At 40.8% G+C, this 15,652-nt stretch overlaps 1 protein-coding gene across 6 annotated transcripts in view; it reads right to left on the bottom strand.

The window, feature by feature from the left end:
- arfgef1 (ADP-ribosylation factor guanine nucleotide-exchange factor 1 (brefeldin A-inhibited)) overlaps window positions 1–14,671 on the bottom strand; it is a 54,941-nt gene extending 40,270 nt beyond the window's left edge. For 3 of the 6 annotated variants that reach the window (XM_039790375.1, XM_039790376.1, XM_039790377.1), the window contains exon 1: window positions 14,313–14,671. In XM_039790375.1, coding sequence (XP_039646309.1) covers window positions 14,313–14,436 — 124 coding nt within the window. In that variant the 5' untranslated portion in view covers window positions 14,437–14,671. The remainder of the gene's footprint in view (window positions 1–14,312) is intronic. The other 3 variants (XM_039790378.1, XM_039790380.1, XM_039790379.1) reach the window with 2 other exon arrangements.
- Between the last annotated feature and the right edge of the window lie 981 nt (window positions 14,672–15,652).

Raw genomic sequence — 15,652 nt, 5'->3', positions numbered from 1 at the left:
GTGAGCTAATAGCCCAGACCTCAACACAAAGCCTTTGAGAGCTCCAGAATGTATGAGAGCAGCCTGCTAAGCCCCCAATCACCTCCACCATTTCCCTTATCTTTAATATACTTACTCCCCTCGTACCCTGACTTTGACCCAGATCCTTACAGTAGATGACAGTAAGACATTAAAAGGTGCTGTAGGTAGGATTGTGAAGATCCAGGACTTAGCCAAACAATTTGAACATCAACAACTTCTCAGTCCCTCCCCCTTTTCTGCTTAAGCCCAAAACGGTCTCATAAGCCCCTCCTCCTACAAGGGAGAATTAATGCGTGTGCATGAGCAGTGATTGACACGCAGACACCCCCCGGCCCTGATGGTGTATCTGAACAGGGAGCTGTGGATTTTTGCAAATTGCATTACAGGCTGTAGGTGGTGCCAGAGGAGTTAGATTATAATTTTTTTTAATTACCTGCTTCATGTAGTTCTACGCGAACATAGGGTCAGTTTCAGCAAATATGACAGAAAGTTAGTTTTATAAGTCTTACCAACCGAACCTTTAAATGACCACCAAATTCCTTCTTGGAGACAGTCATTTAAGGCCTACATCTCACTTGTTTTTCATCATCAGTAGACAAGTGGGTCAGATACATGTAGACATTTCCTATTTCTCTGGTGTACTACTGCATTGGCCTACTGCTCCTGGTACTTGAGCAGCAGTGTCCACAAAGGCCAGTTAACCAATCCGGTCCTGACCAAATACTGTGCAAGTGTGAGCCTTTTAGTCCGGTTTCAGTTTGTAGTGAATCCTATATACCCTGAGGTTGGCTTCTATTCAAGGGCCCCCTAAATCTGCTTCTAAGCAGGGGAGAAGGTCAGTCAAAAGCTGGCTAATCATTTCTCCACTCTGCAGTCTCCAAGCCTGGATAAAGGCGAGAGTGGGCAGAGGCCGATTTTTGAGAGCTAGCAAGTGTACAAAATGGACAGGCATGAATGCAGCAGGTAAAGGAACACACACTCCAGTCAGGTACTTCCCCCCTCTGTCAAATGGTATTGCAGCACTAACCAACAGTACAGTATCAATGGCCTTTGTCCTCCTGATGGGGAAATAAAACACTTCCTGAATTTCAGAAAACATTTAGCCCAGCAACCTAGGCTACTGTTTTGAAACACAAAGTTGCTGAGTCAATGCTGCCAACCATTACTACATGATTAATACATGAAAGACATGCTGTCTGGTGAAGACAACGCTGCACAAACATCCCTGTAGATCAGCCTTAGTGGCAGACTTATTAAAGCAAACATTATAGCCTGGGTCCCTCACAACAACATCTGATATACGACACCTACACAACAAGGCTTTCTGTAAAAAAATGCATGAGATGATGATGACATCAAGACAAAAGCTTAAGCACCTCCGCCCGAAGTCACCTCACTCATAACAGCCAGATGCCACCTCTCTGTCAGCTACAATGTTGCAAACAATTAGCATGGTGCATGTGTGATTGATCAGCCCTGTGTATGAAGACTGTAGGCCATATGACAGCTACTGAAATCCTATGGGAAGGATAGCTGTTGTTGTGTGAGAGGAAGGCACAACAACCTCACAGCTTCAGGTGACGGTGTTGGACTGAGATGACAGGATAAACACAGCCTGATCTAGACTGAAAGATGCCAACATCACACTCAAGTCGCTGAACTTGACAGTAAGCAGACACAGGTACCTGCAGGGATTAATATTTTACATATTTCTAATCAACATCTTATCAGTGATCCCTTCAATCACACTTATACTGAGCTACAGCAAATGCTGATCATGGCTTAGATAACAAGTGCACAATGGTGTAGTTAGCCTCTTAGAATGCAAATGTGCAGCTGTAAAACAGAAGGCTGATGAATCAGCAAGGGAAGTATTTGGGAACCCTGAACATATGACACATTTTAGAAAATACAACATCCATTAACACATACAAGCAGAATGGCAGTCTGCTTTCATTAAGTATCACATCAAAGTCCAATTGCTTCTCGAAGCAGCACGACAAAATAACCTGCTACCTGTCTCTCACTGCTGACGAGAGCTGCTTGCAGGCTAACTTAAGTCTGCTTCCTGGGCGCCACCCTGCCTTAGTAGCGTGACAAAGCATTCCTAAGCCAATAGCAGCAGCAGAGCACCCTGCAGAGGGTGTCCACCACTGGGATGACTGATCGCCAGGAACATTAACACCGGAATAACAATTGATTTCCCTTCCCTGTGTGCGTTAGTAGTCATGTAATGTGCGCTTGTGCAACAGCACATTAAGAAAATGTAATGCCATCAGTTACTTGGGCTGCAAGTGTGACGACCCCTGCTGTGTCTGTGTGATTCACCTGTCTCTCTGACGCTGCAGGTGAATCGTTATTAGGGTAACCTGGAACACCCGAGTGTTCCCAGGTTATTTAAGCCTGGCTGCACTGCAGCCCTGGGCTCTCTCTGCCTGCCGGTTGCTGCTGTTCCAGCTCACTCTTGGTTTTGTTATGTGGCTTTAGTTTACATGTATGCTTTGCCTGTACTTCACACATTTACACCAACAACTATACTGACAACCACACCCCACATCTTAATAATCCTTTAAATTTGGTTTGATTTGGTTGTATTTATTTGTTGTGGCCTAAGAGACCTGGATCACAACACAGGTGAGGACTATTAAAAAAAGATTTCCTCAATCAGTGCTGAAATTGCAATGTTAATGTTTTTAACACTCGATGCTGATTTCTAGTATCGCTACACAGGTGTTTTTCAAAGAGACGGTCCTCGTTTTGTTTAGCTTTTACATGCACACGAGAACCAGACGGGCATGCGGGTGGGATGTGATCCTGCCAATGGTTTCACACTACTCCACTGATCAACAGGTGGTGGTAACATGCCAAGATACTAGAGCCAGACCGATATATCGGCGGGCCGATATTAGGCAGTCTCCAAAATCGGTATCGGCATTTATAATAAATTAATATTTAAAAAATAAAACAAAAATGGACGAAACATCCTTGAACCATGTTATGAGTGCTGGTGTTGCATAGTTTGTCCATCAGAGGGCGCTCTACAACGTCCCTGTCGGCAACTCTTTGATTTTTGTTGTTGTTATAGTTTTTGTTCAAAAGGACTTTAAGTTTCATATCTTAAGTTTGTATTTTTATACATTTTATCAGAACTTCAATATATTTTGATGTTCTTCTGTTGTGACAATAAAATAAACAAGTTTATTTGTAAACTGCATTATCATTATTTTAATGAGTTTTGTAACGCGTTTCTGGATTTTTTAATATATATATATATATATATATATAAAAAATATGATTTAAATCACCAAATATCATTTAAATCACCAAATATTCGGTCGGGCTCTACAAGATACACAGCAATACACCAACAAAGGCAAGGAAGAAGACTGCTAGCAAATAACAGGATGTAAGCAATGCACAATTTAAAAAAAACTATTTAAAAAACAGCTTTGCAAATGTTTTATAAGGAAGGAAATACATTTAACACATTTGTTAAACCTCACCAATGCACACAAAGCGTTTTGGGGAGTAACACTACAAGAAAGTCCACAGGGCACCTTTAAATTAGTTTTTTAGATATACAAAGTTGTGATTTTGTTTACATTGTGTACCAAGTTTCTTAGAAACGAAATGCTTTCATGATTTTTAAACTGTGACCATCCATCCTCTTTCATATACAACAAAGGTCCATAATACAGCTGCACATTGCCCCCATAGCCTAAATGAGGGCTACATTATATTTGGAAACCAATGAAATGTTGTTGTGCTTGATAGCCATAACAAATTTAGCCTGCATCACAGTTTTCCTATAGTGTTTTGTAAATGGTCTTACAGTGTTTGTGTATAATACCCATGGAGAGTGAAGTGTCAGTGTGAAATCTGTTGTGAAAGACGGTTTGGACGGGATTTTCATTTTCGTCCCGAGCATAAACAAACAACCATTATTTCAACTCATGGGGGCTCTGCTCGCTGACGCATGCTGTCAATGTGGACACTTTATTCAAAATACCCGGCTGCTGTTTGTTTGTTCATGCAGCCCTGCCGTTCTCTTGTGTAAAAGTGTACAAAAAGGTGGCCGGTGGCCTGTATGCTGCATGTCATTCCACCTCTCTCTCCCCTTTCATGTCTTCATCTGTCGTGTGGAAATAAAGGCCTAAAATGCCCCCAAAAAAGTGTACAAAAAGAGATGGCACACCTGCAGTGCAATGGATTTACAATAAACAAAGTAATATTGCATATACATGGCTACTTTAAAATGCCTTATACCGTATAAATTAAAAAGTTAAAAAAGAAGAGGAGAGATTGCTTACCAAAGCCTAGCCTATCCACTTACTGGACTCTCTCCTAGGCTCATGTGCTCGTATCATCATTTAGAGTAGACTTCAACGGTCTGTAAAGCAGATAGAACCATTGGAATGACCTAGGCGCCTGAACACACCTGGGCAAATATTCTTGCTGACTAAAGCTGTTGCATCAACACTAACTCAATAAATAGACATTCTGCAAGCACCTAAGAAGCCGACAGAATCACAATCAAACATGCACAGATACAGTACACTCGCACACGCACGTAATACGCATGCACACACACATGCACACACCAAAAATCTCATGAGAGCTCTAACATTTCATCAATTAAGTCACAGTAGAGCATGCACACAGCTGCTCCCCTTGCAGGAGGGACAGAGATAAACAGACAGCTCTCTGGAGACGCCGTGCAGTACGTCACAAGACCAGCAGCAAGAAAACAGCCTCGCTGGGAGGGGACAGCGGGTTCAGACATACTGTATAGGGTGAGGAGAGGAAAGGGAGAAAGCGAGAGAAAGCAGGGACAAGGACGAGGCTGGCTTCCAAAACAAATTTGCTATATAAACCTGTCTCTCGCCAGCTCTATGGTTTGTGTCCACATGTTGCATGAGTGTGTGTGTATGTGTGTGCTGCTCATATTACAAGGCTACTAGAGAGGAACAGTATGCTAGGTCTCATTTTACACTGAAGTAAGACATGTTTGGTTCTTTCTGTGCGTAGTCTTATACATTAAAATCCAGTACCACAAAAGGAAGGAAGAAAGAAAAGAATGAAGAAAGAAAAAAGAAAAAGGACAGAGAAGGAAAAATGGAAAGAATTTCAATGCATCCTAAATCACTTCCTGCCCTTTGGTTGGGTCAAAAATATGGATATGATAACAGAACCCCTTCCTAACCATCTTTACAAACACAGAGGAGAGGTTAGAGGTCTGACTCAGTCTCCCATCACCTGAGCAAGGAGATTGAGAAGAACGGGCATCCCATCCTCCCGCAGTACCATTATCATTTCAAAGAGCTTAGAGCCCATCTGCATCTGGCATGGATCCCATGGTTGGCTCGAACCACTCCGATTGCAGCGATCAGCTAAAATTCAATCCAGTGCCTGATTGCATTCACTTCAGTAAAACACAGTGGTCCCGTTGGCTGTGTCTCCAGATATGGACCACTGACTGTGCAGGATGTTCAAGAATGTAAAGACAAAAAAACTGTGTGAGTGTGGCCGGACAGAATAAGCCGGCTTCACATGATCCACGGTAAAACCGCTCAGCGCTGGCCGTTCCATTGTTTTCCTATGGGGAGAGCGGTGTCACCCAACTAGACGCAGCACTACCCCTGTACGCACAGATTCATAATCTGTGCGTAAAGTTTTATAAATGTAATTTAGAAAGATATTCACAGATTCGATCTTCTGGGATCAATTCTCTATAGCGAAATTTTATTAAGTCACAAATCTTTCCTAAAGTAGTAAGGTTAACCACGAGCTACAAACTCATTTTCATCAAAAGGAGCCATCCTCCGACCTGGAGAAATAACATTATTGGTCTCTATGTGACAGCATTCTGTCAGACCGGGAGTCTTAGGGACCATCTACAAACTACAACACCGACACAAAACTATCTATTAATTTAATATTTAAATAACGTAGTGTCTCCAAACTTACCTCAATTATAACTTGTCTCCTTGTAGTTGTACTACAGCACTTACTTTAAAAAAATAAGTTTGGAGACACTACCTTATTTAATCATTAAATTAATAGATGTTTTTGTGTCGGTGTTGGAGTTTGTAGATGGTCCCTAAACACGCCCGGTCTGACAGAATGCTGTCACATAGAGACCAATAATGTTATTTCTCCAGGTCGGAGGATGGCTCCTTTTGATGAAAATTAGTTTGTAGCTCGTTGTTATCCTTACTACTGTAGGAAAGATGCGTCATTTGTGATTTAATAACAATTTTGAACGAATAACGAATCTGTGAATATCTTTCTAATTTTGCTTACGTTTATAAAAGAGAGCACAGATTATGAATCTGTGCATACAGTTTATAAAACTGAGAGCACAGAATAGGAATCTGTGCGCACGGTTTATAAAACTGAGAGCACAGAATATGAATCTGTGCGCACGGTTTATAAAACTGAGAGCACAGATTATGAATCTGTGCTCTCAGTTTTATAAACTGTGCGCACAGTTTTATGAATCTGTGCGCACGGTTTAGTTTTTTTTTTTCTTCTTTTTTCAGTTGACCCCAGGGGGGCTCCGTATGCCCTACATCGAAATGTTAGTCACTGTTATGCACCTTAAGAAATAAACCTATTAAGTAAGAAGACATCTGTGTTGCACCGGCAATTTTTTGTTATTTTACAGAGTTTTGAGAATAGTTTGTAACGAGACAATGTCCATAGGCATTATAATAAAGACTACAATGTAGCTTTGTGCTGCTAAATTTGGCTAATCTACGGATTAATCTATGTGTAAGTGTACACCTCCACCTCCTACCAAACATAGATAAACAAAAGAGCCTGAGAAAAATCAGCCCCCTGACATTTCTATTTGTCCAGCCTGAAAGGAAAGGTTGCACAGCAGTAATTACATTTGGAGGGGAAGAAGCAAACACTGTCAGAGGTTGTCTGGGCTACCTAACTGTGCGTGCGCTCGTGTGTGTGCACGCCTGTATGTGTGCGTTACGTCTGTGTGCGTGTGCCCAACCAACCCCCTCACTTGCACTTGCATAAGCCTGTGCTGTGTAATCACTAGTCTCACTGCCATGGCTGAATCAAGGCTCTCATTTCTTAGCCAAAAAGTCACAAAAAACTCAGCCTCCACAGGGCCTTGATTACTCAGCTGTTGGCTTTGTTATTGAAATGAATTCATCTTTAATAACTCTGCTGCTGATACATGATTTGGCACTTTTCTGCTGCTATGAATTGCACTTTCTGCCCTCTGAAATGGGGTTATTATTATTGTGCAGGACAGTGGTGCACAAGCTAGAGATAATAGCCAGTCAATGGAAGATAAATATGTGTACTGTGAACTGCATCCTCCTCAGCTCATTCAGCCAAAGTGCCCTTTCTCATCCAACCTGCCCTCCTTTAGGTCCTCTTTTAGCTCTATGTGAGACAATCATTGCAGTTATTGTGCATACCGTTACATATTTTTAAAATAAGATAAAGTCGTTTTATCTCTGGTTAACTGACGCATTGGGAGATGGCGTTGCTAGGAGACGCACCGTCAATTTCCGTAGTGTGCTACTGCCTAAAGGACGAGATGACCAGACTTAAAAAAGCTCACTGCAACTGGTAGTTCTGTAACCTACGCACACCATATATTACCAAGTGATTTGAATTACGAAGTGATGTACAGAGTAAGGCAGGAAATGTTTACACCACAGATGGGAGTAAGCAACGGCTAACAACTTCAGGAATTGACGTTATATTATAAATTATCTTATGTTCCTTTCCACACAGATATTGCACTAAATTAAAAATTTTAATTTAAATTAAAATTACTGTGTCAGTCAAAACCAAAAATTCATGCCCGCTGGAGAGATCCATTTAGGATTGGGCATCAAGATCCGGTTCTAACTTGCAATTGTTTGCATTAGCTCAGTTGGTAGAGCAGGTGCCCACATATAGAGGTTTACTCCTCGACGCAGTGGCCACAGGTTCAACTACGCCCTGCGGCCCTTTGCTGCATGCCATTCCCCCTCTCTCTCCCCTTTCATGTCTTCAACTGTCCTATACAAAATAAAGGCCTATAATGCCCCCGCAAAAAAATAATCTTAACTTGCAGTTGTTTCAAAAATTACGATTCCAATGAAATTGTTTTTTTATCGGAATCGTTTGGAAAATTCGGTTTTGAATCCCATCATCGGTTCCATATTTAACACGCACAAGTTTTGGTTTCCATAGAGGGCACCCTACTTATGTGTCCCGTTTCAACTCCGATGGATCGATCAATGAAAAACAGAATCAAAAGGAGGAATCGGAATTCGAACGATGCCCAACCCTAGAACCATTGAATAATTATGGCCAAGTAAATACACAAGTCAAAAACAAACACCATGGATATATACACTGATTCAGTAGAAAAAAATTATTTTAAATTACAGTTCAACTGTACGCACCTATTTTCTTCAGCATAACATTGCCTCCTTTACTCATGCCTTTCCTCCCTCCAACTCCCTCAGTAATTGTTATGTGTTATTTGCTTGGTACCAACCAAGTGCATGGGCAATTACAGATAATAGATCAACACAAGATAGATAATACAGACAAATACAAGCAACACAAGATGAAACAGAAACAGAGGAGGAAGAGAGAAATGAGAGGGTTTCTATTCATTCGTCTCATCTGTTTGCGGTATAATTAATTTATCACCTGTCCCGGGACTGAAGGAGGCATGGAGAGAAATAATGTATTATGTATGGAGGTATCAGTGTAAAAAAATAAAAAAAAATAAAAAAGGAAAGGAGAGAAAAAAAAAATGTTCCTTCTAAATTCTAAACTGTCTTGTCCGTATAGATAAAAGGATTATTTATGCTTTCAGAGCGAGCACTGGCCCTGCCATGTTGACTACTCCACTGCTCATTATCTGAATACTAGTCAACCTTTGGGGTTACAAGCTGCTTAAGTGTCTGCACTTAGTCTGGAGGGGAGACACAAGACAGAAACTAAGCACGTGTTCTAATCATTTCTTATGTCTCCCTTTCCTTCAGGGAAATGTAGCAGTAGACTTGATTGTGGAACAATTTATCGCAACACATTTACTATACTTTTCAACACATACAGCACATTCAAAATCCAGGTGAGACCTCTTGCCCTTTGGACTGAGAACTTGCGATGGGCTTTCATCACTACTTTCTCAAATTTGAATAAGCAATGGAATAATAAATAAGGCAAATAATCATAAGTTGCAGCCCTACAACAGGCTGGAAGGGGAAATACTGCCACAAAGCATGTCTGCTTTTCCAATAGAGTTTAGTCTGTCTAGTATGGTCTCCCATTTGTTTGTAGCCCCACTGTGGAAGAAGATAAGGATCTTTTAAACTGCACACATACATGCACATATCTGATTCCAAGTCAAACAGTGGAACATTTAGTGCCATTTACAGCAGCCTGACAAATAAAGGGGACATAAAAATGTAGCTGACAGCTGCCATCTCTTCCCTTATTAACACTTTCTCATCCAGTTTTATCAGCAGGTTAGCTAGTTGGCCTCCGCTGCATGGAAATCAGAATGAAACTGCCTGATTTTAACTTCTGGATTGATACATTTCTGTCAGGAATATGAAGGACGCTGATAAAAAAAGGTTGTCAGGTACACAAATCAGGAAAGCTTTTATTATTCATCCGAGGCTTGCCTTGACATCAGCTCTCAGCTCCTACACTTCATATTTTGGAAAGGCTTTGTGGGTCTTTCGGGAGTTGTGGTAAAAACCTTAACGAACAAACAGAATCATTTATAGCCTGGTGCTTATCATGGCTGAGCATGTGGTGACTATGGTGCAGCTTATCGTGGAGGAGCATGTGTTTGCCATCCTAATGATCAGAGGTACAGTTGTTCCATTGGCTTCCCTGCCAGGTTTGCCAACTCTGAAGAAAAGGTGGCCAGTGACTGCAGTGGCATTGAATTTGGTGCAAAAGAGCACTCTTTTTGATTTTGTGTGATTCTGTGTTTACAATTTATTCAAGGTTCTTTTGACCTTGGATAGGAAAATGTTTTGCCACAGTTATGCCACAAATGCAGTGGCATGGTTTGGTCTAAATTAAGGCCACGTCCACACGTACCAAAATGATCTTTTTTTTCCCCCGTCTTCCCTGGCATGGTTTGATAATGATTTCTGAGCCTTTGATTAGAAGATGATAAGACCATAATGTGGCAGAGGATCAATTAAGGAAATTGCCTAAAATCTGCATCTCTTTCATAGCTTTCTTTACAAAAACAACTGAATCACAAGTATCTCTAAGAGGGAACACTATTCTTCAGATCTTCTGAATTAAAGCGATAAAACAAATCGACATAATATCTTCTTACTTAGAATTGTTCAATTTTTTTTTAATGGATTTACCAGTTTGGGAGCTCCCAAAGTTAGAAAAGCTTCAGTAACAAAATGCCCAACAACATCACCAACTTTCACCTGCACCAGACATAACACTTTAAGGAAGAAAGGGTTAATGTCGATGAAGAGGAGGAGAATGTACTAATGAATAAATTAAAGGAAACAAACACTACGATTATAGCATGGCAAGGGGTAGTGGACCATGTCAATATAGCTACTAGCTCCTGGTTTATTTTGTTTCTCATATCCACCCCATGTTGCAAAGCATTCAGATTTAATGAATGTCAAACCCCTCAGACCACCAGGAACACCACAGGCACTCAAACAGTCAATATCTTCAAGCAAGAAAGTTGACAAGCCAATTGACAACAAGAACGTTTGCTTGCTCGCAACACAACTATCTGGATTCAAATTCACACACTGCTTTCACATACACCCATAAAAACCAAAGGCAGGCTTTTTCCAGCAAATAATCCCAGATAAACCAACTGTACCTTACCCACCCAGTGTGAAACTGCTGAAGTAAACGTTAGAAGAACATTAAGAATTTAGAAAGCAATAAGAGCCGGATGTTTTTCTCAAGTGTTGGTGGATCAAACCAGAAACAAAATACCGTTGAATAATGGATTTCGTCAGGGGGCAATGAAGATGAATCCAATGGGATGTCCATATTGCTCTGTCTGCTTGATGTGTTAGTAGGTAAATTGTTTGTAACATGTTCATTTTGTCCGCACTACAACGTATTGACCTACATTTCAGCTACATCTACAGAGTAAATAATATATCTTGAGTGATCCATGACAAAAGGAAATAAAGTGAGTATACAACAAAGCTTCAGACATAGTGGAGTTCTCTTTCCACTGACTGCTTCCGAAACCTGGACAGAATATGCATCTGCATGGAACAAAAACTGAGGAATCAAGAATGCATCGGCAACAGGTTTCCATGTTGCTGTATCCTAAGATGATACGCCCTAAGGGGAGAGATAATGAGCAACGTGCTCAGCAGGACTCAACTCTTTAAGTGACTACTAGCCTGGATACAAGTACTCACTCCTCTTAGCATGGTAGCTTGTACAGAGACCCCTGCTTTTGCTTGTCACATTCACAGTATGACTGTTTTGCAGTAGCAGTGAAGCTGCACGAACATCTTAAGTCAGAGAGGACAGGTTGGGTTGAAAAACAATAAGACCATCCACAAAGCCAGCCTCATGTGAAGCTTGCAATGCGTGACAGCAATGAACCAGAGCTTCTATGTTCGCTTCTGAGACGTGATAGGCAGCTACAGCCTGAGGGCCTTTGATATTTCGAGTTAACTGTCGGACTTACCCTCTGTCTGTCTCTTGCTTTCAGACAGCTCCTCTCAAAGAAGCAGTCGGTGCGATCCAAAAGATAATAGGAGCCTACACCGTTACAGTTTAGAGTGTGAGAAATTGAGATGGTGTTCTTTTTGGGAAACTGCTGAGTGACATTTTGATAATCCAAGAGAAAGGTCAGTTTGGGAGGGAGGAGGGTGGACTGTCTGGCAAAGGTAGCCTAGCCGGAGCCTTTTGCCTCATTCCTATGCATTAAAACCAAAACAGTGATAAACAATTCATGAGTCTATATGCCAAATATGATGAAACAGTTATGAAAAGCTGAATAAAATATACTATATTGTGTTATACAAGCAAGAATTCAAACAATACCTAGTTTTGCACTGTGAATAACAGGAGAACTTTCAGTGACAGCAAAGAGGAGACTTTGGCACAGACACTCTCTGAGATGTCTCAAAGCCCCAAGAGCTGGAGGGGATTACGTAAGTCACTCAGTATACTGGGTCAGCCAGTTGTTTTTTATATGAACTTCTACTGTACCACTGCTACGCTCATTACAGAGATCATTTCATAGATTTTAAGTGCATGTCTGAGCCTCAGTGTGAAGTTAAAATCAGCACAGTTAATTATGATGAGATATTGCCCTTTTTCATTTTTACACTGTTGTGTTGCACAGTGGTTAGGGTTTTTCCTGAATATTGTTCTTTCATTTTCTGAACTGTGGAGACCCACAACCCTTGACTGTGTGACTAACATGGCTTTTTAAAAGGGAAAGTACACCCTTTTAATTAGAATTCTGTGTTAAGTGGTGAATATTAGTTAGTAGCATAGCGACAGAATGTAGTGGTGATGTCATCTGGAGAAAAAAATATGGTGCTGCTCCATAAACAGTGAATTACTGATAGGATGCTATCTGACAGTCAGCAACCATGATGAGTTTTTATTGGTTTGTGAAGGTTTTCTGACTCACAGCCCACATTTCAATAAAACCCATAGAGTGACTAATTCACTTACAATGGACATCATCATCATCATTCATCAATTCAAGTCCCTATGCTCTGATTCCCAGGTAAGGGGATAATACTGACTCCAGCTAGATCACTGGAGCAATTCGTGCTGCATTTACCCTTTCAACCCATGCTAGTGAGAGCCTCACTTTTTCAATAAAGGCTAACCTCTTGCACTCCGCACTGTTGCTCTACACACACTGAAGTGGGGGATGGAATATATAATTTGTGTGTAGGTGTGTTGGTTTCACAAAACATCAGAGCAAGCCTAGACAAACACGATTGGTGTATTTAGCCTTCAAGGCCATTTCAAAACCCTGCAACAGCTGAATGAGTTGGTAACAGCAGCAACTGTCAAGACAGGTTGAATGCTTGGCTGCTGCACAACATGGACTCATTGTTTCTTTGGTAGTGTCATGTTACTCCCTTGCAGGACAAACCCCAGCTTGTTCCAACTCCGAACAGAAAAAGTCTGGCATGGGAAAATAACATTGGCTATAGTATAGTAATTGTTAATTATTAGCTGCTTTGATACTATGTGAATTTCTGTTTTGCTGATATAAAAAAAAAAAAAAAGTGTATAGTTTTCGCAAGGACGTGTTTCGGAAAATCCACCTGCTAACGTTGCTAAAAGTTTCATAAAGCTACAGCATACCGTTAATTTAAAATCGGACGTTAAGTGATGTTCACTTCACAATAAAAGCACAGTCAACGTTACATGGCTGGTATGGTCTGATACACATGCTATATTTAGAGAAAGTTCCGTTATTTCATATTCATTCTTTCTTATTGAGGTTTTTTCAATTTAGTATTATCATGTATTGGCGTGTTGTTATCAGTCTCACGTGTATTTCAGTTGTAATTTTATTTCAGATCTGACCGGAAATCACGTCTTATTATTACCAACAGCTTGACGTTGTTCTAGCATAGAGGTGCTAGTGCTACTGACAGCTGACACCATGCCCTCGCTGTCCCGACTTCACACGTAGTTTAACAAAATAACAATTAAGAAGAGAGCCCAGAGTATTCAATGAATTAAGTGGCGAAAAAATAAACGATCTAATAGGTCTTCAACACTCTGTACTAAACGGGCACTGCTGCGTCTTATGTACAGTACCAGGAAGAGACACTAACATCTCACCTTTATGGGGTTAAACACATGGAAATTAAGCAGTTTAGATAAATATAGTTTACACTTGACGAATGTATGAGATGTAGCTGTTGGTTTGCTTGATATCGAAGGAGGATACAGCCGTCAACAACTTTGTTTTCTGTCTAGTGCTCGGCCTTTTCTCACATCGCTACTAGTTTCGCAGCATCGGTTCAGCGTTGCAAACACCCACCCCTCCTGCACCATTTCCGTGTTCTACACGGAATCATTTCCACGGAGCCCGTGCCACGTCAATTAAGGACGAAGGTTTTCCTTTATTACAACGTAACCCAATAAGACATTATAAGTAGCCAGCATTTATGAATGTAAAATGCAATGTGTTGCCAAACACTGCGACATTGTGGCAGGATAACCGGTTAAAGTGAAAGGGTGCATGACGTGTCTAAATCAATGAGTCCAAGACTGCAAATATGTGCAGCTAAAACAACATAACTTACCAAGTGCCACCTCGCAGGCTTTGCGCAATTGTGAATGGTGAGCCTTTTTCACCTCCTTGTCGGCCAGGATCTTTTCCAAAGCTCGTGTAAGGAACATGTTTTTCGTCTTTTTGCCCTCAAACATGTCGCACCGGAATTTAGGGCGAGGTGTGCCTGGTCCCGAGGGGGGCTGCAGCCGCCTCGAATGGCGATGTATTCCTTTATAAATGTCAGCCGCAGAGCCCCAAACAGACAAACATAAATAAACACAGAAGGTGGGGTAAATCCCTCAGATTTCCATTAACAACCTGCCTCCTGCGCCATGTTGGAGAGAGGAAACGACGTCACGTACGTTCGAGAACGGCCGCAGTGAGGCAGCAGGGAGATGAGCGTATACTCTTCAGCTAAGCTTTCGTGTAAGCCTATATGGGCGTATTAAAGTCACATGTGAAATAACTGGCATATATGCATGGTATGAATTAAACCAGCATGCCACATTCAATGTGTGCAGAATTTCTTTATTTTTTTGCTGAATAAAACATTTCCACTTAAATAGCCTACTTACAAATATATGGGCATTATACAATGTAGGCAATTATGTGTGAGAAGTAAGTGCATTTATATAGGGCTGTATTTAGTTGTGTGAATAATAGTGTGAACAGGAAAACTGAGCATCCAATTTGTATTTTTTGAAAGCTAAATTACAGGTTTTCAAAATAACGGAAGACTGGCATTTAAAAAAGAAATAAGCCTTTTTTGTGATCCTCAGATGATATTTGAAGATAGACATGTTTCACTCAAGCCAAATATTACTGATGTAAACACATCTTAAACATCTCAGTCTTCTCCTCATCCTTATTAAAAGGCTTTTTTTCCCCTTTCAGAGCCTGAAATTAGATTCTTTTTTTTCACCCACAAACCCATTTTGTATGGTTATTTTTTCCTCTTCAATATAATCATAAAAAAACGTACGCATAATCTCAAAACATTAATAGCTCAGATTGAGTTATTGTCTATAGTCATTGTTGCTAATATTACTATACCTTTTTGTTCAACTCTGCCATCACTGCTTCACCTCATCTGTGACTGTTGGTGTACCTACGTGTGTAGTATTGCTACACTGCCTTTTACAGCCTTGCGCAACTTTAAGCAAAATCCAGGAAATCTGGCAAATAGACAACACAGATTTGGCAGTTGTGGGCGGCAGAAAGTTCACTTTCACTTTAAGATGTCTTGCATGTCAGTTTCATCGTTTCTGAATCCATAAATAAGAGCAGAGCTGCAGAATCAGAGACTGGATATGAAGAGTGGGGAATAAAAAGAGGAGGATTTTTGAAAGTGTCGTGCTTTAAGCTATCATT

The sequence above is a fragment of the Perca fluviatilis genome, chromosome 22 (assembly GCF_010015445.1).
Source record: "Perca fluviatilis chromosome 22, GENO_Pfluv_1.0, whole genome shotgun sequence".
Lineage (NCBI taxonomy): Eukaryota > Metazoa > Chordata > Actinopteri > Perciformes > Percidae > Perca > Perca fluviatilis.
Note: the sequence above shows the minus strand (reverse complement) of the source record. Positions and strands in the feature narration are given on the sequence as shown.